The 25,602-nt window shown below is 43.9% G+C and overlaps 1 protein-coding gene across 1 annotated transcript in view; it reads left to right on the top strand.

The window, feature by feature from the left end:
• Positions 1-2,106: 2,106 nt before the first annotated feature.
• Positions 2,107-25,602, top strand: part of UGCG (UDP-glucose ceramide glucosyltransferase) — a 34,282-nt gene continuing 10,786 nt past the window's right edge. The window contains exons 1-2 of the mRNA XM_071580126.1: positions 2,107-2,308; positions 23,710-23,851. Of these exons, the coding sequence (XP_071436227.1) occupies positions 2,211-2,308; positions 23,710-23,851 (240 nt within the window). The 5' untranslated portion in view covers positions 2,107-2,210. The remainder of the gene's footprint in view (positions 2,309-23,709; positions 23,852-25,602) is intronic.

Here is a 25,602-nt window from a genome sequence, read left to right as displayed (position 1 = left end):
GAGATAGAAACACAATAGGGAAAATAAAAATTAAGGTAATCTGTTTTACTTGAAAATTTAAGGACATTTTAATACAAAAACACTGAAGCCAGTGAAAAGGCATGTTGATGGGCACCATGATTTATTTATGTGGAAACTAATATTAACTAGGAACTAACAGACTACAGACACAGTGTTGACTCTAGCATGGACTCATACCTCGCTTGTTCGTACCAGTTATCAGTAGCTTTTCACTTTCAGTTTTAAATTGTCCTTTTAATTTAGTCAATTTCCCATCACTTGCGATCCCATCTATTCTGACAGCAAGTTGCCTTTAAATTGCTACATCCTAACTTCTCATATACAGCTATAGCTACCTTGAAACCTAATTCTTCTTCAAAGCACTGTGATGAGTAGAATATTTTCAAAACCACAACTGAGTCCTTAGCAGAATTTTTGAACACTCCTTCACCTGCATTCCTAACAGCTGTGGAAGAAAAAACAACTGTAAGAGAGTGTGCATACAGTGCAATGTTCAGCTTCTGTTATTGGTCAGGACTCCTGAGAAAAAGTATTACTTTCTCATGTACAGGTAAACCATGATCTCTTTCTTACGCATGGCTATGCTGCTTCTGGCAAGCTTTGTGTGCAGGCACAGGTGGTCAAGTCATTTTATCTTCCTACAGCATACCCCAGAGTAATAAATTTACAACAGCTAGTGAAAAGCATGTTTGCCTATTACACAATCAGTGAAAACAGATAAATTGCCATTTCTGACCCCAGATCCAAACTGCTGAACTGTAGAAGCTGAGCAGAACTGTTTGGGAGGTTTCTTCATATAAACTCTCTCAAAAATGAAGCAAGATCACAGTAATAGGAATTGCTATAAACACTGTAATGAAATAAAGGCAAGAATAGCTGGCTCAGATGATTACTAATGAGCAATCGAATCTTTAATTAACTGGGCACTAACCCAAACATAGCCAGGGCTGGTAGTTGCCGGGTTGCTTTAGCACTGCCTGGGCCGTGCAGATGGCAGTGTGACTGCTGGCATCACCCCATCCGCGGGGCAGCTGCTCTGACTCACCGACATCAGCACCACCACCGACAGGTGCACACCTATGCTGGAAATAGCAATCCTGTCCTGCAGCATTCAGTGTCACCGGGAAAGCATTCACACTCAAAAGCAGAAAAAAAACCCTCAAAAAACAAAACATAAAAACAAAACCCCCAAAAAACCTCCAAAAAACCACAACAAAAACAAAACAAAAAACCCCAAACCAAACCCACACACACAAAAAGAAACCCAACCAGAAAACCCCCAAAGGCTGTGCAGCCCTGTATGAGCCCCACTGTGCTGGATCGCAAAATCATAGAATAGTGAGTGTTGGAGGCACCTCTGGAGACCACCCAGTCCAGCCCCCTGGCAAGGCAGGGTCACCTGGAGCAGGTGACACAGGAACGTGGCCAGGTGGGTTTGCAATGTCTCTACAGGAGGAGACTCCACAACATCCCTGGACAGCTGTTCCAGTGCTCTGCCACCTTCAGCGTAAGGGGAAGTTCTTCCTCATGTTGAGGTGGAACTTGTGTTTTAGTTTGTGGCCATTGCTACTCGTCCTGCCGGTGACCACCACCAAAAGAGTCTGGCACCATCCTCTTGGCACCTGCCTTTGCGATATTTGTATGCACTACTGAGGTCCCCTCTCAGTCTTGTCTTTTCTAAAACAAGCAGATGCAGCTTTCGCAGTCTCCCCTTCCCTCACAGGTGCTCGGCAGCATCTGCCCCATCGCTGCCGCTGCGGGGAAGGGGCTGCGCTCTCCTCGGCGGCTGCTGACGGAGGGAGCACTATTGACCGCCGACAGCCAAGTTGGACGACACGAACCCAGCGCCTCCGGCTCACACGCGACCCTTCTCGGAGGCCGGATCGGGCCGGGCCGAGCCGGGCCGGGCCGGGCCGGGCGGGGCGCAGCGTTACCCTCCCTTCGCCGCCACCGCCCCCTCGCGGGCAGTTCTGGCGGCGGCCCGCGGGGCGGGGCGGAGCGGAGCAGGGGCCGGGCCGGGGGTGGGCCCGTAACGGATGTGCCCCCGCGCTCCGCCCCCCGCGCCAGCACAGAGAGGCGGCTCCGGCTCCGGCGCAGTACTGGCAGCAGCGCCGGGTCCGTGCGGAGCAGCAGAGGTGCCTCCGGAGTGCCCGCCTGTGGCTACCGGCTCCTGCCGCGGCCCCTCGGGAATGGCGGTACTGGCTCTGGCCCTGGAGGGACTCGCCGTCTTCGGGTTCATCCTCTTCGTCGTGCTGTGGCTCATGCACTTCATGTCCATCATCTACACGTAAGCGCCGGGGTGCGGGGAATGGCGCCGCGTTGCTCCGTCACCCACCGCCATCGCGCCCGGAGCGGCCGCACCGCCTCCCGCGGCCCCTCCTGCCCTGCCCTGCCCCGGTGCGAGCGCGGAGCCCGCCCGAGCCCCGCGAGGCCCCTCCGGGAGCGCCCCCGGCCCGGCCCCGCCGCGGGGATCGCGCCGCATTGCCTCGGAACGGCAGCGTCCCTGCTGGGGGCTCCGCGGGGGAAAACCGCCCTCTCTGGGTTTCTGCCTTCTGCTCCGCGGCGTGATCTTTGCTCCTGTGCGTTTATCGCTGCTGGGGAAGGCTAAGGGTTGTGCTGGTACACCTGTAAGGGGTGGGGAGGGAGGCTTGGCGGTGGCGGCGGCAGTTGCAGGCCAGCGAGCGCAGCGCTCACACAGAGTGTGATGTTCGACTGCACAGCAGAGCAACTGAAGAAGCACATACCCTGTGCCAGCCAGGCAAAATTCTAGCTATAAGTACACTTCTTTTTTGTGTTGAGAAATGATGGTAGTACTAATCAAAACAAGTAGTGGGTTAGGCCCTTCTTGAATAAGTGCAAGTACAAATACTTTTAGAGTTTCTGAGTGGGTTTGCATTTTTGACTGATAAACAAAGCAGACAGAGCCTGGCAAAGGACTTGTCTGTGGGCATGTGGGGAAAGGATTAAGGCTGAATCCCTTTGTAGAAGGTCATGTTTTGCTCTCTTAAGTAAAAAGCCACTCTTACATCACTACTCAGATTAGGAAATATCTGAATTTTTGTTTGCTTTGCTTGTGGCTGTGCTTATCTATTCTCCTTTCTTGCTGTTCCACTGCATCTGAGAGGTATCTATGATAAATCCCAGCCCTTGCTGAAGGCAAATCTCACAGAATGGGTTAGAATGTGTTAGTCTCACAGAGTCGGTTACAGTGTGTCAGTCTGGTCCAACCTCCCTGCTCAAACAGGACAGTCCTAGAGAGCACGTGCCACGGGATTGTGTCCAGACAGTTCCTGATGATCTCTGGTATGGGAGACTCCACAGTCTTTTGCATTTTGTCCTATTGTTTGGCACCACTAAGAAGAGCCTGACTCCATCCTTTTGACACCTTCCTTTCAGATACTTACAGACATTGATGAAGTCCTGTCTCAGTTGCCTCTTGTTGATGCTGAACAGGCACAGTTCCCCCAGTCTTTCCTTGTAAGAGGGATGCTGGAACCCCTTAATCATCTTTGTTTCCATGTGCTGAACTTGCTCCAGTAGCTCCATGTCTTTCTTGTACTGAGAGGCCCAGAACTGGACACAGGACACCAGGTGAGGCCTCACCAGGGCTGAATCGAGGGCAGGATCACCTCTCTAAGCCTGCTGACAGTGCTCTTCCTAATGCACTCCAGGAGATCATTGGCCTTCATGGCCACATGACCACAATGCTGGCTCACAAACACCTTGTTGTCCACCAGGACCTGCAGGTCCTTCTCCACAGAGCTCTTTTTCCAGCAGGTTGGCCCCCAGCCTGTGCTGGTGCAGTGGGTTATTCTTTCCCAGGTGCAGAATCCTGCATTTGCCTTTGTTGAATTTCATAGTTCCTCTCTTCCCATCTCTCCAACTTGTCAAGGTCCGTCTGAAGGGTTGCACATCCCTCTGTGCCATCAGTGAACTTCTGAGAGGACTCTGCCTCTTCGTCCAGGTCACTGATGGATAAGTTCAACAGTTCTGGGCCCAGTATTAACCTTGGGGGACACCACTGGTGACAGCCCTCAAACTAGACCCTGTGCCAGTAACTGTGATGCTCTGGGATCTGCTATTCAGGCAGTTCTGAATCTTCCCCAATGTCCACTCATCCAGTCCACAGTTGTGGAGCTGAATTTGTCAATACCAGAGAATTGCTTCTTCTACCCTGTTCTTAGAAGCCTTGTGTTGTTGTTTTGGGTATAGTTTTTTCCTTTTTTTTTTTGTTAATTTTTATGGGAATTTTGTTTGGGTTTTTTTTGTTTGGTTTGTTGGTTAGCGTTTTTTGTTGTTGTTGGATTTTTTTTGTTTTTATTTTTAATGTGAAATCACTTATAAGTTCTCATAGTTTTTTTTTCGCCTCTAGTTGAGTTACCCTTAGATCTTATATTCACATGGATAATTAACTTCTTTCTTTAAAGCTAGCTGTATGGGTTGTCCTGGACACAAATGGTAGGATTTCTGTACTTGGGAGAAGAGAGGGTGCTTTAGTGGGGGAGGGCTACTGTGGACACAGCTGATTCTAAACAGTTTTGAAGCTAATTAAAACAGTCTACTGCATGCTAGAACCTCAACCTTTCAGGTGAGCCTGTGTGGGACTGCTGCTCTTAAATCTTTGAGAAACAGTGACAGCAGTAAGGGGCTAGAGACACAAATGGGGATGTAAGGTAAGACATGCCAGAGGATAAACAGCATGGAGAAGGACAAGATGGAGTAAGAGGCATGAGAAGAAATAACAGGGGAGAATCAGAGGGAAGGGTACCCCTTTGGGCAGCCAGCGTCCCAGGAGCTATCCCTTTGAAGGCACTGCCTCTTGTGGAGATGGCACGCCGGAGCAGGGGCACTTTGGGCTGCAGGTAAGATACCCTTGAAGGGACTTTGACCTGTCGGACAACTCACCCTGAGGAACTGCATCCTGTGTATGACTCACCCCAGAGGGAACTGCAACCAGTGGCAGGCCCATACTGGAGCCAAAGGCAGTGCAGCCTGTAGTTAGTCACTCCTGAGTTACAGTTACAGCTGTAGAGCAGAGTAACAGTTGAGACACAACCAGCAGTGGAGGCAAATAAGTGAGAAGCCAGGCATGGCAGAAGAACCTTTACATGCTGCCCCTCGCCTCCCATATCGTCTTGCTGAAGAGCCGGGGAGGGAGCAAGTCAAAGGAGCTGTGCAGAAAAGTAGTTCAGATAGAAAAGTGGGGAGAAAATGCTATTGTGGAGCAGCTGCCCCAGTTACAGTGATTTGGCAGATCTGAGAAAACAGGGCCACAGCTGCCCATGGTATGACCACACAAGTGCCCTTTGAAGTAATAAAGAAATGCTGGACATCTAAACCAGCCATGCCAGGTATCTGTCCTTGCAGTGGCTGTGGTGGTGCTGGGAAATTGGAGCTGATGGGATGACTAGAGAGAGTACTGCTCCGGTGATTTTTGGAGCCTGTGCCACTTGTTAGCATTGCCTTATGTAAGGGAGGAGGACTGTGGGGTTGTCTGATGGAATTGTACATGGAGGAATAGCCTGGTCCTGCAGGCAAGGTACTCCTGTGAAGGGAATTAGCAGAAGCAGCTGATCAACTCTGTTCACATGGAATGCTGGAGCATGTTTCTGGGGAAAGGACCCCAGATAGCTGGCTATTGTTAGTGCTATGGCCTGTAAACTCTGGTGGCTGCTCACTGTTACTAGTGCCCCTCACTTCATAGAGACCACTTTTGTCCTGGATAGAGGGCACGGCATGCTGTGCTCTTTTGTAGACCTGTGAGGTATGAAGGAGTCTTCACTTACTGACAGAAACTTCTCTTGATGTCAGTGGGAGGATGCAGTATTAGAATAATGTGACCCTTAGCATATACTGCAAAATATTTCATTGTACCTTTTACAGGAAGTAAAGAAGAAAGATGAAACTAATTAGTCTTTCTGTTTTCTCTTTATGTACAATATTGTTTGTTTAGGTTTTTTTGAATCATTGAGGTAGGGTCTGCTGGTACTCAGTCTGCCCTGTGTCTAGCTGTGCTGAATTGGTGAGTTGAAAGGGCTGATCTCTGCCACTGGAATAACAAGATAATGTGTCAGTGAAGCTGTTCTGGACTAGACAATCATCCTTGTGTCGTTCCCCATTGTTATTTAAGATGTTTGATTAGCAAAACACTTAGAACATGTACAAATGAAGTAGGTAAATGGTGTTATTCAAGAAAGTGAACTTTTTTATCTTGAAATGCTGTCAGCAGTTGCCAAGGTTAAGATCAAGACAGCATTTCTTTTGTATTCGTTTGTGGTGTAATTGCTTTAAAAGTTGTAGTGTTTGGATATCTAAGGTACTGGACAACAATTCAACTGGGGAAGAGTGTCTGTTCTTCCATAATGCGTTTCTGGCCACCTCTTTCTGCTGCTGCCCCTTCCCACTTTGAATGGGTTTGAATCACAGAAACATTTAGGTTGGAAAAGCCAAGGTCATTGAGTCCAGCCATAGACTACCTTGTCAATTAAACATTATGACTAAGTTCCACATCCAGTTGTTTCTTGAACATTTCCAGGAATGATGACTCCACCACTTTTGTAGGCAGACCATTCCAAATTTCCTTTCTATGAGGAAATTTTTCCTGATGTCCTACCTGAAGGTCCTCTGGCATAGCTTGAGACCATTTCCTCTTGTCCTGTTGCTGGTTGCCTGGGAGAAAAGATCAACCCCTATGTGGCTACAACCTCCTTTCAGGCAGTTGTAGAGAGTGATAAGGTCTCCCTTGTGCCTCCTCCTCTCCACACTAAACACCCCCTACTTCCTCAGCTGTCCTTCATAGGACTTATTCTCCAGACCCTTCCCCAACTTCACTGTTCTTCCCTGGACACACTCCAGTAACTCAGTGTCTTTCTTGTGATGAGGGACCCAGAACTGGACTCAGGACTTGAGATGTGTCCTCACCAGTGCCGAGAACAGTGAGATAATCTCTTCCTTGATCCTGCTGGACACACGATTTCTGATACAGGCCAGGATGCTGTTGGCCTTCTTGGCCACGTGGGCACATGACTGGCTTATGTTCATCTGGCTGTTGACCAGCACCCCCAGGTCCTTTTCCACTGGACAGCTGTCCAGCCACTCTTCCCTCAGCCTGTAGTGCTGCCTGGGGATGTTGTGACCCAAGGGCAGGACGTGGCACTTGACCTTGTTGAACCTCATACACTTGGCTTTGGCCCTTCAATCCAGATATCTTTCCAGAGGCTGCCTGCCCTCGAGCAGATCAACACTCCCACCCAATTTAGTGTCATCTGTGAAGTTACTGAGGGAGCACTCGGTTGTCTTGTCCAGTTTGTCAACAAAGGTATTAAAGACATTAGGTAATGTTTGGTAACCTAAACAAATACTAGATAATGTTTACTAGCTCTTTTAAGCTATTATTTGTCTTTGCTGCTTTACTTGTCTGGTTCAAAAAACTGAACTCATGTGAAGACATGTTTTGGCTTCGAGTCTCCATTGTTCTTGTACCAGTTGTCAGTGGCAATTCTAATTATAGCACTTAATGGAAATCACTTTAAGGAAGCCACAGTCAGTTGATACTGAGGTTCCTCATTGTCTTGGTTCCCAGGTGTAAGTGGGAAGAGTAGTGTGTGTAATAATAAACTGGTTTTAGACAAATTATTTTAAAAAGCTTTTAGTTACAGTAGTCAGTGAAGAAATAATGAGTTTTGCATTTATGTGGCATTTGGGTGCAACTGGGCCTGCTGTGCCTTGTCTGCTGAGTGAAACTCAAGACTTCCAGGAACATACAAATGTAATAAAACACCCAAATATAACAAAGTAATTAATAGCCTTAGTGTAATGTGTGTGGACACGAGGAGGAAATTGGTTTTGCACAGATGCATAAAACTCAAATTTCCTAAGGTAGTTCTGCAACACTGAGGAACTTTCTAAACATGGCTTCCAAACCTAAACAAACACTCCCATATAGCCGATGTTTGACTCCTGCTTTTTTCATGTGAAGTAATTTTGATATTTTGGTTAATAATATATTGTTGCATAGTGATTATGACAATTTGTAAGAAAATAATTTTATTTCTCTTGACCCTTTTTGCTCGACTTTTCAGCTGTTTTTTTTTCTTTGACCTCCTCTTGCTGCTCAGTCTGTGTTTGTGTCCAGGCTTACCCTGCTCTATTCTCTCTTTGTCATCTCATTTTCACCTTTTTATTTGTTGGTGGGACTGTCTCCTCCTTTGTACTGTCTTATAATTTCCAATATCTGACAATAGATTGGGTAACGTACCCGTTAAGAGCAGCAGTAGTTACCCACTTTGCCATCATAGGAGTTGCATTTTCTTTGGTTTGTGGAAGTGCTTTAGAGGCATCTTGTTACAGACAGGAGCCAGCTAGGTTGTACTGTAGATCTAATTTGAAAGACACTCTTTACAGAGCTCTTCTCTTACTATCAAGTGTTACCCGGCATAAGTGAACCAACATTTTGATAGACTTTGATGGTTATAATGCAAATACTTACTTTTGAGTACCTTCCCTCTTGCTGATGTGCAAAGTGTGATTGTACTGGAGCTTCTCCAGGAAGTGGCTGGAATATGTCTAGCACATGCAGAATGCCATGTCTGTGCTTGGGTATGTGACTTAGTTGAACCTTTATGCAGCTTGAACCACTTACACTGAAATTTTTCATGCAGGTTGTCTACCTCAAGGTAAATAGCTTTTCCAGTGATGTGGCTGGTGACAAGAAAGATGCAAGATATTGGTGATGTTAACAACAGGTTCTTGTCTCTGATCTTGTATATGTGCAACAGGGAATGGAGCAAACTTACAATTTGATTAGCAGTGTCTTTCTGCAAAAACTCTTCAGAGTGTTAAAAACAAGAGAAAAAAGACCTGGATGTTTGACTATTAGCTGAGACCTTGGAGAAGTGGGAAAGGTTGGAAAGTTATCAGAGAACTCTGTCTCCCAGAATCTATGTCTTGAGGATGGACCCTACTTTTGCAGAACCTTTAGGGTATTTGCTGGTAGTGTTACATCCTGACAACTTAATGGCTTTTCACCAAGTGGATGACAACATTGTAGCAGAGGCAAATCTGAAGGCTGGTAATGCAAAGATTAGAAATCGAGTTACTGGTGAGGATCACAGAAAAATGACAGGGTATGGGAACACATGCAAGTCCCAGAATATCCTGAGTTGGGAGGGCCCCAGAAGGGTCATCCGAGTTCAACTCCTGGCCCTGCACAGGAAATTCCCAAGAATCACACATGATTTAACCCTGGCAGGCTTAATGCTGTGACCACATCCTTGTGGGGGAAGCTTTTTCTGGTATCCAAGCTGAATCTCCCTTGGCACAGCATCCTGCCATTTTCTCAGGTCAGGTCACTGGTTGTCACAGAGAAGAGCTCAGTGTCTGTCCCTCCTCTCCCCCTCATGAGAAAAGTGTAGACTGCAATGAGATCTCCCCTCAGTCTTCCTCTTTTCCAGGCTGAACAGACCAAGTGACCTCAGCCGCTCCTCATACCGCTTCCCCTCCTGGCCCTTCACCATCTTTGTAGCCTCCTTTGGACAATCTCTAGTACCTTTCTATTGTTTTTATATTGTGATGCCCAAAACTGCACACAGAACTCAAGGTGAGGCTACACCAGTGTAGACTTGAGCTGGACAATCTTCTCTCCCAACTTAGAGGCAGAGGCAAGAGTTGTTGTTTTGCAGTGTGAAGGACATTGGAGTGCTTCAGGCTGGAAATGCCAGCTGGAGGTTAAATTTCCAATGCTGCCTGAGGCTGACCGAAAGTTTAGCAGCTTGTTCTGTGCATAGTGCATAAAGAGCATAATGGTAATGTGTGATAGAAGATGGAAACCACTGAAGGAATGCTAAGTTTGAGATGCACAAAATTATCAGGGGTCAGTGATTGCTGGGACTAGTTAGCATTTGAAATCTTCATTAATGACATTAATAACAGGAAGTTTGCTGACGGTACAGGACTGGAGGTGCTGATAGACCAGGTGGGTGTGCTGCTGTTCACAGGGACCCAAGCAGGTGGGAGAAATGGTCTGACAGGAAGCTCGTGAAGTTAAACCAAGGAAAATGCCATGTCCTGTACCTGGCAGAAGTAACTCCATGCATCAGTACAGGCTGGGGACTGACTGGCTTGATAGTAGCTTGGCAGAAAAGGCACCCATCAGGGCTTACAGGCCCAAATTCATTATGAACAGCAAAGTGCTTTTGGCAAAGAAAGACAGCAGCATCCCGGGGTGCGTTGTTGGTGGGTTGAGGAAGGTGATCCTTCCTCTCTACACAGCACCAGTAAGGCTACATCTGGAGTGCAGAGCAGGTTTTGGGCTCCATAGTATGGGCTATGGTTATACTAGAGTAAGTCTAGTTCAGAGCTACAGAGATGATGGTGGGACTGCAGCTTTTGACACATAAGGAAGGGCTGAGAGCTGGGATTCTGTCTGGAGAAGGGTCAGAGAGATCCCATCAATGTGTGTAAATACCTGATTTTTCGGAGAATGGAGGATGTAAGGTCCAAGACTCATCTCAGTGATGCCCACTGACGGGATGAGAAGCAACAAGGACAAATTGAAATGAAAGACTCTAAAGCAAGTAAGAATTTTGTGGTTGGACACTGAAATAGGCTTTCCAGAGGTTTTGTGGAGGCTCCATCCTTGGGGACAGGAGAGTTTGGTTGTTCCTGAGCAACCTACTCTACTTAACCCCTCTTGGAGCCAGACTGTTGGAGTAGCTGATCTCCAGAGGTGCCTTCCAACCTCTGCTGTGTGATTTTTATGAAAGGTGATACCCAAGCTGCTGTCTGGAATATCAGGGAGCAATAGACTGAGAAGGAGTTTGTGTGGAGACTGCTAACGTTAAAGAAGTTGAAGTTTACCTGACGCTATGTAATCATAAGATCTAAATTTAGGTATTCTTTCAGGAAAGAAAAATCTGGAAAAAATAGGAGTTAATTTTTTAACTATTTATACTAAGATTGTGGTTAAATGACTTTCTGTATTGGAAGATCTTTAAGTGGGGAAAGCAAATTAGTGCAGAACCAGGAATCTATAATGGCTTCTATGTTGTTTTTAAGTTTCATATGAAGTGCTTGTCTTCATGACCTTGATCCAATCCACCTGTATAGTTAAGATTTCCCAGGTGACTGCTACTTTGCTTTGATAATGGGTAGTGTGCTACACCTCATTTTAAGGAGCAGAAATGTGATTTCTTCAGTCAGATGGACACATGGTTAAACCTAGAATAATCAAGCTGGTAATAATCTGATACTGGTCAATGTACTGAGCTGTTACAGAGCAGGTATCCTAAGCACTTTATACTGAAATAATTTTTTAGCTTAAATTAACGTGCTTTTTTCTTGCGAGCCTTGCTAAAGTAAGATGCTGGGTTCAAAAGAAGTAGAGAACTTTCAAATTCATCTCCTCCATGAGAACATGTATGTTGAACTATTGAATGTTAATTACAGGTGTAGCAACTAGAAAGTGATAAAAACTTCCTGCCTTCATCCTTGCAGAGATATCTCTGTGATGGGTGAGGGCAGAGGGAGAAGTTGACAAAACGTGTAGTCTACAGGAGTCTGTGGAGTATTTTGCTGCTTGTTCCCCTGCCTGTGATGTTTAACTGCATAGTATGAGGTGATACAGTGGGTGGGTGACATACATTTTAGAGTTGTGGTTCAACCTTTTGAAATACTAATGAGGTGTATCAAAATTAAGTTACATCTCACTGCCTTTTAAGCATTTTTAAGAGAAGTGAGAAGTGATACATATATTTTGTAACAGCATTTCCAAGCATGCTTTTATGCAGATTGGGTGGTCATGAGGGAGGTGAATTTCTCTGAGTCTATGAGCCAAGTTTTATGGGTTTCTTTAGAGATAAGGCAGATAAAATTTGCCAACTGGGTTTTTCTAGTTTGTGCCTATTGGGAATGTAAAAGAAAACAAAAACTCTTCTGAAATGCTGTCAAACATGATGTTTGGTGTAGAAGTGTTATTTTAATTTAACATTTTCTTTCAAAGTTTGGTTTTTTTGGGTTGTTTGTTTGTTTTTCAGTAATTCCTTTCTTCAGTTTCAGATGTTTCTTACAGGAGGCTTATTCAAGCTTTCCAAGGCATTTGCAGCATGAGGGGAGTGACGCTGTCTCATTGACAGTTGTGTAGACCAGACAAGCTTTTTTATTATCCTGACTGGGGATAATATGGCTCAAGACTGTGTGTTCAGACTTTTATGATTTGGTGTCTTCTTCAGTGATATGCTGTCTGTACTCTGGAAACATTTGCTGAAGAACTAATGAAATAAAGTTGGCCTGTCACACACTGAAAATAAAAGTGTTGGCAAGGTGTCTGCCTTACAATTCGATACTATGGTTTGTGTTTAGCCATTAGTATAATTCTGTTACTGGCAGTTAACTGATTTGGAATCTTTCCAGGAGAAAAACTGGAAAATGTTTGTGTGGCAGGGATCTTTGGCACAAAATGAGTAGCAAGGAGCAGTCTGGGGTCTATAGAAAGCACATTATCTAATGTTTAGCATATTCTGTTGTCATTGGAACTTACGCCTGATGAAGTAATTGGATCTGAGCTAGTCTAATCTCAACAGAACTTAAAAATAAAAGTTAGAAAACCAAATTGAATAGTCTCACAGTACAATAGGTCTAAAGCTCTGTGTTTTAGAAGACCCAGACTTAACACTGATGGGTTGTGCTGTGATTGGTTTATCTGGCCCAGAGTTACAGCCATCCATTTGAGATGCTTTCACAAACAAAAGATAAGTTGTGCTGGATGCAGTTCTCTGAAGTGCAGAGTCTGTATCAAGAAGCATTTCTGTTTCTATGCATTAGTGACTCTTGATTGGTTGCTCAAAGGGATAAACCAAATCCTCTCCTACTGCTACACCTTTCTAAACATTTCTGCTATTCCAATCTGCCTTTAGTGAACATGTGGCTCTGTGGTGACTCAGATAGTAAGCTACCTTTTCTGTGGGACAGTTCCCTGTTTGATCAGCAGGCTGATCCAATTTATGTTGTGGCACTGATTGTTTTATAGCCACCAATATGCTGAGGATGGGGGAAAGCAGAAACAGGGAATGAATTGCTATTTTGATGGCAGATGGCAGATAGACCACAAGGAAAACCAGTGTGTTTATTTTAATGCTCAGTGTGATCTGTGGTGTGTGTGTTTTGTAGGCAACTTGCTGTGTTTTTGTTAAGCCCACTTCATTTCAGCTTATTGAATTGTAAACTGTGTAGGATTTGGTCAGTAAAAGGGTTCCCATTACTTCAGGTTTAACCACAGCCTATTGTATGGGAGCCTGTTTGTTTCTCCTTTTATCGTGTGGGGACAGGGAGGGGAGTAGGAGAGGAAGTGTTTGCTGATTTGAAGTTGAGGTCTTTGGTGTTTGTTCTTTCTTATTCCTGAAAGATAAGGGGTTTTTTCCTTCCGCTTAGGACTGTAAAACATGTTGGGAAGCATTTTTGACTCCCCCTGTCTCCCTCCTCTTCCCACTTCCCCCTTTTAGAAAAAACAGTGTCAAGTTATGGATTGCATCTACTGAACATGACTTCGTGGTAACATTTGGAAAATGCTGGTTAAAGCATTTCAGTTGTGTATGGTGAATAGCACTAGACAGGATTTGTTCTGCGTTGTATGACTTTGTTTGTCCTTGTTACTATCTGCTGATGGAACTACTGCTTTACAAAACTGAAAGAGCAAATCGGTGTTTGGTTTTTGAGAACAGTCACCTTCTGAAAAATAACAATGGTCACAATCTATGTACTTTCTTGGTAAATTCCAGCTCAAGAGATTTAATTTGACTTTTCCACCAAAAAAAAAAAGCTATTCTGGGGCTTGTTGTAATGTTGGGTAGGGACATGTGTAGTACTGGAGAAAATACACATGAAGCATATGAAATGTTTGATCTGCTTTGTACATTTCTCTGGCATGTGATGAAGCACTAACCAATTGCAGCATGCTTTTCAACATAGGGTTAGGTTTTTTGTTTTCAGTGGTTTTGCAGGCATGCACAAACTTATGGCTGTTTCTCTGCTGGCAGACAGCTACAAGAAGTCTCTGCTACAAAGGGCACACCTGAATCTCACTTACCATGTTCTTCTTTCAGACTTGTCTGCTTTCCTCTGTCTCTGAATATTTTATCAAGGCCCAGTGACATATTAAATGTTTTTAAGTACATTGGGATTTCCTTTTAAGTCCTTTCCTGTTGTCCACAGCTGTGTGGGTTTGCTCCTTCCTGTTAGATTGGCCAGTAGTGTAAATGCAACTATTCAGTTGCTGAGCAGGTGGATTGACTTGCTGCATGTCCATGTGGCTGTTGAATTGAACATAATCAGGTGACAAGAGTGGAGGATGGGAAGGAATGCCTGAGAGTGCTGGGGCAAAGGTTTGGCCCAGGGCAGCAGCCAAGCAAAGGTATCCTGAGCTGGGACCAGGATATTTCCATAGGCTGATGTATTCCTTTCATTTAGGAGAGGTCTAAGGGTGGCATGCCTGTAGTATTACTTCAAGAGTTGCTTGTTCTTGCTGGCAGTATCTTCTATTGCTTATTAAGTCGAGTTGGTTGTTTCTGGCAAGCAAATAAGGGCAGGGAGCAAACTCTAAGGGAGTGAATGCTTTGAAGGAAATCTGTGATGTAGACTTGGTTGTGGAATGGTTTTCAGAGGCCTAATTCAAATCTATGGTCAGCTCAGCTCTGCTGGAAGCCCACTGAAGCATGAGAAGAAATGAGACCATATTCCTGCTTTTCTCCCATGGTGTTGGCAGCACATTCACAGCCACCCTCTTGAATGTGCTCTGGAGCTTCTTGCCTTTCCTAAGGTGCCTACCTGAACTCTGATTTGGCAGAAGACAACCTAAATTGGATGGAATAAAAGCCAGATTGAACTTTCTGTTGAGTTAATTGAAGCAGGATTATATAGGCATCAGTAGTGGCACGGTGTTTGGCTGATATTGATGACAGCACAGGAGGAGGATTATTGGGGGATCTTCGCTTCTAGTGAAACTGCATGAACATCTGGCATTAACTTGCTAGGTTAAATTGATGAAATGCTAACAGTACATGTGGGATAATAGTTATGTGGTGGTTTATGTACCTCAACTACTTCACTGTGGGATTAGACAAATACCAGCACCACTGAAAAGCACGGGATACCCCAGAAAAAGAGGGGATAGGAGGAAAGGAGTGCTTCAGAGCAGTAACCTGCTGTTAAACTGGTTCATCTGCATTGTACAGCTCCACTCAAGGGGAAAAAAGATCAAGGTGTTTCTTGCTGTAAGAATAATTCTCATCATTAACTAAGAGGCCTGTGGCCACAGGTGACGGTGCTTTTTGTTTGACCTGTATTTTAATTCTTGAATTGAAGTCTAGGAGGTCCCTAAAAAGGAGTAATAGTGTAGTAGACCCTCTAATACAACAGCACTATTCCTGCATGCTTAAATCTGGGTAGAAAAATAGAAGAAATAAGTACTTGATAAGTATTCTGCTTTAATTATATCATTGCAGAGAGTTGCCTTGTGTTTCTTTGCCTCCATGCCCCAGTGTCTTGTTTTGCTTCCTGGTGGGGTGGACTAGAGCTATGACAGCAGCTGCTTGTACAGACCCCATCCCTCCCACCTTTACAGGCAGGCAAAAATCTGCACATATATATATTTATTATATAAAATATAGTGATATTAAGATAGATATATATATAAATCTTATTCAGTCTATGAATATGAAATCATAGAATAGTTTAGGTTGGAAAAGCTGTCTAAGATCAAGTCCAGCTGTTAACACTAAACTGTAAGTTCCACATGTACACATCTTTTAATTATCTCCAGGTTTGGTGACTCTGCCACTTCCTTGGACAGCCCGTTGCAATGTTTGGTAACCCTGGTAAAGAAATTTTTCCTAATACTCAACCTAAACCTCTCCTGGTACAATTTGCGACCATTTCCTCTTGTCTTGTTACTTGAGAGCAGAGACTGACCTGCACTGTGCCACAACCTACTTTCAGGTAGTTCTAGAGAGTGGTAAGATCTCCCCTGCCCTCCTTTTCTCCAGACTAAACACCCTCAGCTGCTCATAGGATTTACTCTCTGTACACTTCACCAGCTCTGTTGCCCTTCTCTGGACATGCTCCAGCACCTGAATGTCTTGTAGTGAGGGACCCAAAACTGGACACAGGCCTTGAGATATGGCCTCATCAGTGCTGAGTACAGGGGGACAATCTCCTCCCTGATCCTGCTGGACACACTATTGCTGATACAGGCCAGGATGCCATTGGCCTTCTTGGCCACCTGGGCACACAGCTGGCTCATGTTCACTTGCTGTTGACCAGCACCCCAGGTCCTTTTCCACTGCGCAGCTGTCCAGCCACTCTTTCGCTGCCCTGTAGCACTGCCTGGGGATGTTGTGACCCAAGGGCAGGATGTGGCACTTGACCTTGTTAAACCTCAAAAAACTGGCCTTGTCGCGTCTATCCAGCCTGTCCAGATCCCTCTCCAGAGAATGCCTGCCCTCCAGCAGATCAACACTCCCACCCAACTTGGTGTCCTCTGCAAGCTGACTGAGGGTGCACTTGGTCCCCTTGTTTGGATTGTGAATGAAGTAGAAGGTATTAAACAGGGCTAACCCCAACACTGATCCCTTGGGGACACCTCTAGTGGCTGAGAACTTCCATCAGCTCACTCAGTTCCCTCCTTGGGTGGATCCCATCCAGCCCCAGACACTTTGTGTCTAAGTCGAGTAGCACATTGTAAATCATTTCCTCCTGGATTCTGGGGCCTCCATTCTGCTCCCTGTCCCTGCCTTCCAATTTAGGGGCCTCATTACCCATAGTCGTACTGGTCTTACTGTTAAAGACTGAAACAAAGAAGAGAGTAACTATCTCAGCTCAGCCCTATATATCCTTTGGCACTATTTTTCTCCCTGCCTCTATATGGCCTTAAGTGTCTCTCCCATAGTAGGGGCTATATCCAACTTGTTTTTCACCAGTTGTTGTGTAATGTGCTGAGTTGCTGAGCCTTGGACTGCATGGTTGGCACTGAAGAGAGTGAAATGTTCAGACCATCAGTTCAAGATGGAGGTGTACGGACCCACACACCAGGTTCAAAGCCCCCTACTCAGTGCAGATGGCCAAATGTTTCTCATAGATAAAACCTCTTTGGTCACCCAAATACTGCACATAGTTGCGTCTTTTCTGCTAGGTTGAGCCACCATTTGTTCTGGATGTCTCGAAGTTTCTGTTGGAGCTTACTGCATGCAAGACGAAAGGCAGCTTTTCTTATATGGCAAGATGGCTGAGCAAGGTGTGCTTGGTGACCAGTTCTCTTCTTCTTCAACAATTCCTGGATCTCTTGATTGTTTTCATCAAACCAGTCTCTTGTTTTTCTTGGAGGAGAACCCTAGGGACTCTTCAGAGGACTTCAGGATGCAATTTTTAATATGTTGCCAAAGTGCTTCAGGAGAGGGATCTATGGGATTATCTTTAAGTCTAGTTTGAAGGTTTCCCTGGAAGCTGTCTCTCACTGTGGCTGTTTGAAGATTGTTAACTTGGAGCCTCCTCCTTGGAATGCCACCTCTCTTAGGTTTGGGCTTGAGGTGGATGTTAAGTTTGCAGTGCACAAGGTGATGTTCTGTTTGACATTCTGCACTCGGCATCACTTGAGTATGACGGACATCCCTGACATTTCTCTGTTGTACTAAGATATAGTCAATGATGTGCCAGTGCTTGGATCGAGGATGCATTCAGGTTGTCTTCAGGCTGTCTTTCTGTTGAAAGATAGTGTTGGTGATGGTGAGCTGCCGTTCTGCACAAAACTCTAGCAGGAGGCGTCCGTTGTCGTTGCAGTTTCCAACACCATGCTTGCCCAGGACTCCTTTTCAGGCTTCAGAATTCTTACCTACTCTGGCGTTGAAGTCACCAAGGATTATGATCTTATCATCTGCAGGAACATTTTGGGTGAGGCGGTGCAGGTCTGTGTAGAATTTGTCTTTTTCCGCTGGGTCAGCTTGGAGAGTTGGGGCATATACGCTAAAAAGAACAACTTGTTGCTTGTTGTGTAGAGGGAGGCGTAAGGACATAATGCGATCGGAATGACCTGTCAGCAGATTTTCAAGTTTGGAGGCAATGGAGTTTTTAATCATGAAGCCAACTCCTGAAAGGTGTCTTTCGGTTTTGGGTTTGCCTGACCAGTAGAGTGTGTAGCCAGCACCATGTTCTTTAAGGCTGCCTTCCTCATGAAGACGAACTTCACTGAGAGCAGCAATGTCAATGTTGAGCCGTGACAGTTCGTGGGCAATTAGAGCAGAACAACGCTCAGGACATCCACTATCCCCAGTATCAAGCATGGTTCTGATGTTCCAACATGCGAGTGTTAGTTTGAGCACACCTTTGAAGTCAGGTGTATGCCTTTGTCTTTGTTTTTGTTTGGCCACATCAGAAGATGCTGGTTGGCCATGGTATCCAACCAGGTGAGGAGATGAGCTTTGTTTAGGCCACCTTTGCTAGGCCCCTCTCCATGTGGAGCAAGCAGTGCTGTCCCTAGAAAAGGCTGCTTGGTCATTCAGGATGCTGCTGCAAGAGACTGTCATCTCCGGGGTCAAGTCTCTAATGACCCATATCCTGAACCGCCTGCATGCAGGGTTGGGTCTGCGGCTTCCAGCTGCTTCCTATCACCTGACGTTTTCAACCCTCACCTGTCGCTACAGGGCTTTGCAATGTGGGTGAACCCTTCAAGCCTGTGCAATGGATTTTTTAGGTGAGGCATAGCATGCACAGAACTGGCCCCACCCTTTACTCCTAAGGTTCATCTGCCACGGCCTAGCGAGCTTGGACAGTGACAGCAAATACCTCAGGACGTAGGTTTGGTTAGAGTATCCTTCTCTTAGATGGATGGCCTTACAGGGCTAAGCGAGCTCCATCTGCCCGGGTTTGGGGTTGGAGTTGTCCTTCTCCTAGGATGGTTGCCAGACGGCTAGCGAGCCCATCCTGCCCGTGGACACACTTTGTCTGACCCTTCAGCTGAGACCTGTCTGGCATGGGAGACCCTACCAGTGGCACAAACCATCTCCAGCATAGCTCTCAACCTCATGAGGGCACGCAAGCTTCTCCCCCGTGACAAGGGGGTGTCCCCGGAGAAGTGTTTTAAACATAGATAGATAGATAGATCGATAGGTAGGTAGGTAGACTTACTTATATTTATATATTTATATGTATGTATTTAAATTATGTCTATATATTTAAATATATAGTTTTATATAACTAAGTATATACTTATGCATATATATGGTTATATTACATTTATATATATATTTATATTTTTTACATATATATATATATACACACACACACACATATATACACACACATATGGGGGCGCATTACTTTTACCTTTCTATTTTCAAATCAGAAGAATCTTGCCTCTTTTCTCCTGTTCAGGGTAAGACCTTGTGTCTGGTATTCCACAGCAGACCAACACTCCACAAGACCTGTGTGAGATGGTTTAGCTCACTAAAGTTCAGAAATAGAAGCAGGAAAACAAGTCCCTAGCTAGCTTATCTCGACAGCCTGTGAAACCATAGTCTTCAAGGAATGTCATCAGTGGTTTCTGCATCTTTGTTTTACTGTTTTTTAATATTTAAGTATCTGTTACAAGTTTCCCCTCAAGACTTGCTTATCTCCCTCTTATCAGTTACTTTTTTACTTGAAGTAGCTGCTGAGGGAAAGTTGAAATGAGTGGTAAGAAGTGTTGAGGGTTTTTTTAGCTGCTTTTAAAAGATACATGTCGCAGGGATGCAGCGGTCTATCTACTGTAGCAAGGTTTTTATTTTTGCTAGAATACCACCTGTAAGAGAGGCGGAGATGGACTTTTGACAAGGTCATGCAGTGACAGGACAATGGGTAATGGCTTCAAACTGAAAGAGAGTAGATTTAGATTAGATATTAGGAAGAAATTCTTTACTGTGAGGAAGGTGAGGCACTGCACACTTTGCTGAAGCTGTGGGTGCCCCCTCCCTGGAAGTGTTCAAGGCCAAGCTAGACAGGGCTGTGAGCCACCTACTCTTGTGGAAGGTGTCCCTGCCCATGACAGGGGGTTGTAACTGGGTGATCTCCAAGGGCCCGTTATGCCATTCTGGCATAATACTCGTCTGCCTTTAGTGAGGTGTGGAGAGGAAGTGTAGTCTTGGTCTTAAAAAAAAAAAAAAGGAGATTAGCGAGACTTTATCATGTAGTATGCTTAGCAGTGACAACTTGCTTGGCAGGATCTTGTCTCTGGAAATACTTTCTTCTGCTTAGAGGAAATCTAATTTACTGGTGCTTCTGCAGGTTAATTATTATTGTGATAAATATTATTGAGGAAATTTTGCAGGTGCTGTTCCCGTGATACTGGGTGGTTGAAGTGCAGTTCTTGACACCATTAGCCATCCTACTGCTTTTTTTTTTTAACTTTTCTCACCCACATACATCAGTACCAGACTGTATAGAAAATTTCTATCCTAGGGGCTGCAGGCTGATTCATTTAATAAATGGAGGTGCAAAAGTGCTTAAATATAACTTAGACACTTATATATTCAGACGCACTCTCTGAAAGTGCCTGTAAATGATGGTCCGCCAGCATCTGTTTCAGAGCTCAAAGTTGTTCTGCATTCCTTGATGTTGTGCTTTTCTGCCCGTTACTGCGTTAGAAAGAGGTGGTTGGCTGCTTTGGGCTAATTTCATTGCAAAATAATACTTGTTATTCTATACATGTTACAATGTTGAGAAATGATTGTTTTACTTTATAATTTTGAGCTGTATGTGTTATAAATGCAGAAGTAATGTAGCAATGAACACCACTGTAATCACACCACCTGTCTGAGAGAACAAACCACCATAAGCACAAGTAACTTTTTGTAACTTCTTTTTGTAACAGTTGTGCTGTTTCTCTCGTGCTTGTAGGTTTTCAGTTGTAATTTTAATTCTATGTCAGAATATGGCACTTCACAAATGGTCCCTCATGTAAAATGATTTGCTGTTTTACTGTTAATTTACCTTTTACTTCATGAAATCTAACAGAGCACTGCAATTACTGGCATGGAAATCACTTTACCTTAGTGTCACAATGCCACAGTGCTTTCAGAATGCCAATTTTATGCAGTGTTATGAATAGCTCATGAGCCTGAGTCTTACTGAAGGTAGCATGTTAGAGTCAGTTTTGCCATTTGCTGTCAAAAGAGTGCAGTGCTTCGTTGCTTAATAGATTGCGATAATGCTGTGTTCCTTATTTGCATGTTTTGTAAGATTCCTCTCTTGAACAGTCTGTAGACTTTCCTTGCTGTAATTCAATCACCTGCATAATAGTTTATGCCAGCATGGTTTGTAATAGGATGCCTTGCAAGAGTCTGCATGGTTTAACTTAGTGCAAATTTATTGTGAAAAATTATCACAGTCCTGCCTCAAAGTTGTCTTCATGCTTTCCTTTCTTACCTTTTCCCATTTACTCAGCCACTTCCTTCTTGTATTTCCTTTTTATCAAAGCCTTTACCTCTATACAAAACTCTGTGCATTGCTACAGTCTGTTTTGATTTTTTTCCCTCCTTGCAATATCTACTTTTTGATCCTTTTGGTCAAAATTGTGTTTGTGATATTCTCTTTAAAAGTCTCTAAAGGCCTTGTTTGCTGTTATGTTTGTGAATATTGCTGGGGAAATCTTTGTCTGGTGTAGCTATATGATCTATTGCTTTTCTTACTTTGGTCTGACTGTCCCTTGGCTGTTAAATGCTCAGCAAGTCTATTTCCATTTACCTCTTCAGAGCCCAGACCTGGGCTCAACAACAGTACAGGGACATAATCTGCTTTGTCCTTCTGCCTTTTTAGTGAACCCATTTTGTATTCTCTGTAACATATTATGCCTGTGATGTCCAGCTGTGAACCTCTCTAAAAGGAACATGGTTGGAGGGGCTGATTAGGTACCAAATGTCACTGTCCCATTTCAGGAAAAAAATTCTAAAGAACTGCTGGAGTCTCTTCTTCTCTCACTGGAGCTCCATCATAGTTCAGCAATTTCACTTGGTGAAAGCTTAAGTTAAGAATTGATACAGTTAAGTACCCTCTGAAATAAAATAGCCTTTCAGTGTTTTACTGTACATGGTAGAGAACTACGGTATGCAGTATATACACTAATTTGCAAATTTCACGTTTCAGCAAATACTTTTCCTTCAGTTACTTGTGTATATGTATTTACTTGATGCAAATTTGATTGTGTCATTGTCCTAGTTCAGCAGGAGGGACCAGCTGACCCTGTGTGGGGGTGATCAAAGCTGTGTATTCTACCCCCTCTATTCATTCCCCAAGGACAATGGGCCATTAGCAGCAGCTGCCCAGGGAGCCATTATCACCTTCACACCCAGCCTGAGGGGGGCGGAGCTTCTAATGGGCCATCAACAGCTCAACACCCCCTGACTCCCAGAGTTAATCACCCATTGTGTGAGTCCCTGCCCAGGGGGAGGGACTGAGTGCTCCCTGAGGGTACATAAGTGGTGAGTAAGAAGACCTCGGGAACTTCTCGTCAGATCCAGAGCAGCAGCAGGACCTTGACAGGAGGAGATCACCGCTCTCGCCCAGACCACAGCCCTCGCCTGCACCAACAGGTTTTTCTTTTCCTTTTGCTGTGGACTTGGGGGAGCCACAGGGGTCTCAGCACAAGGGCAAACAAACCCCCTTGGGTTTGTGCCCCAGGGACACTGGGTTATACTGCTGGGGTTTTGTGAGTTGAAAGCAATTTCCCTTGTGTGTCAGTGTTGTTATTGTAATATTATTATTAAATTTTAGGTCTGACTTATAATCTCTCTCGTGGTAACTTCATTTCCCCTGCTGGTTCACCTTTAAACCAGCACAGTCATCAAGATTTTGGAATTTAATTTTGCTTTCATTCACCCAGGAGTGTGGGATTAAATGTTCACATTAATGAGTTGTGATATCATCATCAATGTATTTTGTGAGCTCAATGGGACACTAAGGGACATCGTTTGGTTGTGGACTTGGCAGTGCTGTGTTAACAGTTGGACTCAATGATCTCAAATGTCTTTATCAACTTAAACACTTCTGATTCATTGCTGAAATACCAATAACTGCTTTGAACCATGTGTGAAGGTTTATCTGTGATTCTGACCCAGCCTGATGTCGAGTTTCTAGGATTCTTGCATTACAGTTAATTCATCCTTATTCTTTTCTTGGAATTGTTAGTTAAAAAATTGACCTGCAGGATCAACTGTTTCCCCTGTGCTTTCATCTTGCTCTAAATTTTGCATAACTTAAAGCAGGAAAAACACCTGACCCTTTTGGATTTTTACCTTGTTTACAGTAATTTGGTTTTTATTATTGTCATCTTGTTATAATACTGTTTTAATGCTATGGAAGAAGGCAGAAAAATCTTGTCTCTGCTGGAGTTTGAAAAAAGTAGTGCTCTTACTGTTCAAAATGCATAGTGCAAAACGCGTTAATCTGAAGTGTCTGATAAGTTGAATAAAGTTGAATTTAACCTGCATGCCATACTAAGGTTTTTTTAGGCATAAAGGCCCAACTATCAGATAGAAAAATAGCTGTTTTTTCAACAACTGAAAGTTTCTTTTAGCAACTGTTTTAACTCCCAAGCTTTCTTAGTTATGACTGTATTTGACTACCATTCTCTTGTGTGTTTTCCTAAGTGGTGTTACGTGCTGTGTCTCATTACAGGCGCCTCCACCTCAACAAGAAAACTACAGACAAACAGCCATATAGCAAGCTTCCTGGTGTTTCACTTCTAAAGCCATTAAAAGGTGTGGATCCCAACCTGATCAACAACCTAGAAACCTTCTTTGAACTGGATTATCCAAAAGTATGTATATTATTTAGTGTCTTTTTTCCCTCCCATGCCTCAAAATGTCTCATGAGAAGCTAGAGTGAGAACTCTGCAACTTGATTGTGGCTTGGATTGTTCTTTCTTCTGCAGCAAATGTGTAATTACTTATTTTACATGTTGCAAAGAAAACTATTTAGTTTTTAAAGAGCTGTCTACTGAGGAACATGTCCAAGGATGAAACCTACTCTACACTTCACTAAGGTTTGCTTAATCATTATCCCTGCACTGTAGTGTTTATAGAAAGAAGGGTTTTACACTGCTGTAAAAGATCACTTGAGGGGCAAGACATCCTCATCAGCTGACTATTTCCCTATAACAGATCCTCCGAAGTAGAACACTTAACTCGATAGCCTATTTTAAGGTCCTTGCTGATGGCTCATCTAGTGAAGAATTGCTCCGTGGTGAGGTGGGGATACTTCACCAGTGGCTGGTAGGTAGGAGAGTCTGCAGGCCACTTACCAGTGTTGGGAAGCAAATAGTTAATAAAAGCTTACATTTACTGTTAAACACGGTTTGAATTTGTAATACAAGGGATAAGTAATATGTGCTAAGTATGTCAGATACTGTCCTTGCTCTAAGGAGCTTACAACTTAAAGAGAAGAAATCTGTCAATGCTTGTTTTATCATTCAGAGTTTGATTTATGCTTCTGTGGATGGGAAGAGGAATACATTTACTACCGTGTAGCTGCAGAATTCTGAAATTTGAAATTTAGTTTTAATAAAAAACTCCTCCTTTTCTCAATTCTTCTCAAAACTGCATCTGACACTGCTGCTTCAATTGTAAAAGGTCAAAAGTTTGTGTAAGCTGTACAGCAGCTTTGCCTTGTGCATTCTGGGAGCTTTAAACTTACACCTTTAGAGAGTAGGCAGGGTAAAATAAACTAAAATCCCCAGCATTTGGAACTTCTTAAAAGTTGCATAGTTTTTCTGTGATCAAGCTGAGGACCTTTTGAAAAGCTTCAGACATGAACATCCAAATCCTTTCAACTCAACAAAGTGCAATAATGCATGGCCAGGCACCCTTTAAATAAAGCATTTTTAAGGCATGCTGTGTATGCCAGTATTGCAAATAGTGCAAAGAACCTTCAGCAGTGTCTGAAGTTTTTCTATGACTGTAATAAGCATTGAACCATTATGCAACTGAAACATTTGACTACAAATAAAACTTTTTTAAAAACTCAGAAAAAGGCTTATGCTGATCTTGCCTTATGAGACACAGTCTTGATCCTTAATTCTGATAATATATGGCTAGCAATTTTAAAACGTTGCTACTCCACACAGACCTGAGTTTCAGATAACAGTAAGGGACCATCATTTCCAAGGTGAGTGAAAATGCATGTGTGAATACTTCAGTTTACTGGGCACAGATTATACAGTGCAAACAGGATCCCCAAAGTGTTGGGAAATGCTTTTGTAGTTATTAGGCAGAAGTACTTCTTTTACGAGATTGACCACAGAAATTAGAACAGCAGTATGGCCTGGTATCCAAAGCTCAACTGGATTATTATGAAAGATTAAACTTTTTTCCAGAGAAGCTGAACTCAACGTGCAGTGATATCAGTTTTCTTCTGTGATACTCCCTGTGTGAAATAGCCTTGTCTTGAATAGAATTCGTTGTGCAGTTTCTAAACTGTGGAACTTGGACATAGTATTTTTATCAGTGAACAGATCTTACCTACTGTGTATGTTGGAATTCTGACGGATGTCTTTCTATTCACGTTAAGTCC

The sequence above is a fragment of the Pithys albifrons genome, chromosome Z (genome assembly GCF_047495875.1).
Source record: "Pithys albifrons albifrons isolate INPA30051 chromosome Z, PitAlb_v1, whole genome shotgun sequence".
Classification (NCBI taxonomy): Eukaryota; Metazoa; Chordata; class Aves; order Passeriformes; family Thamnophilidae; genus Pithys; species Pithys albifrons.
The sequence above is the reverse complement of the archived record's forward strand: the minus strand, read 5'-3'. Positions and strand labels throughout refer to the sequence as shown.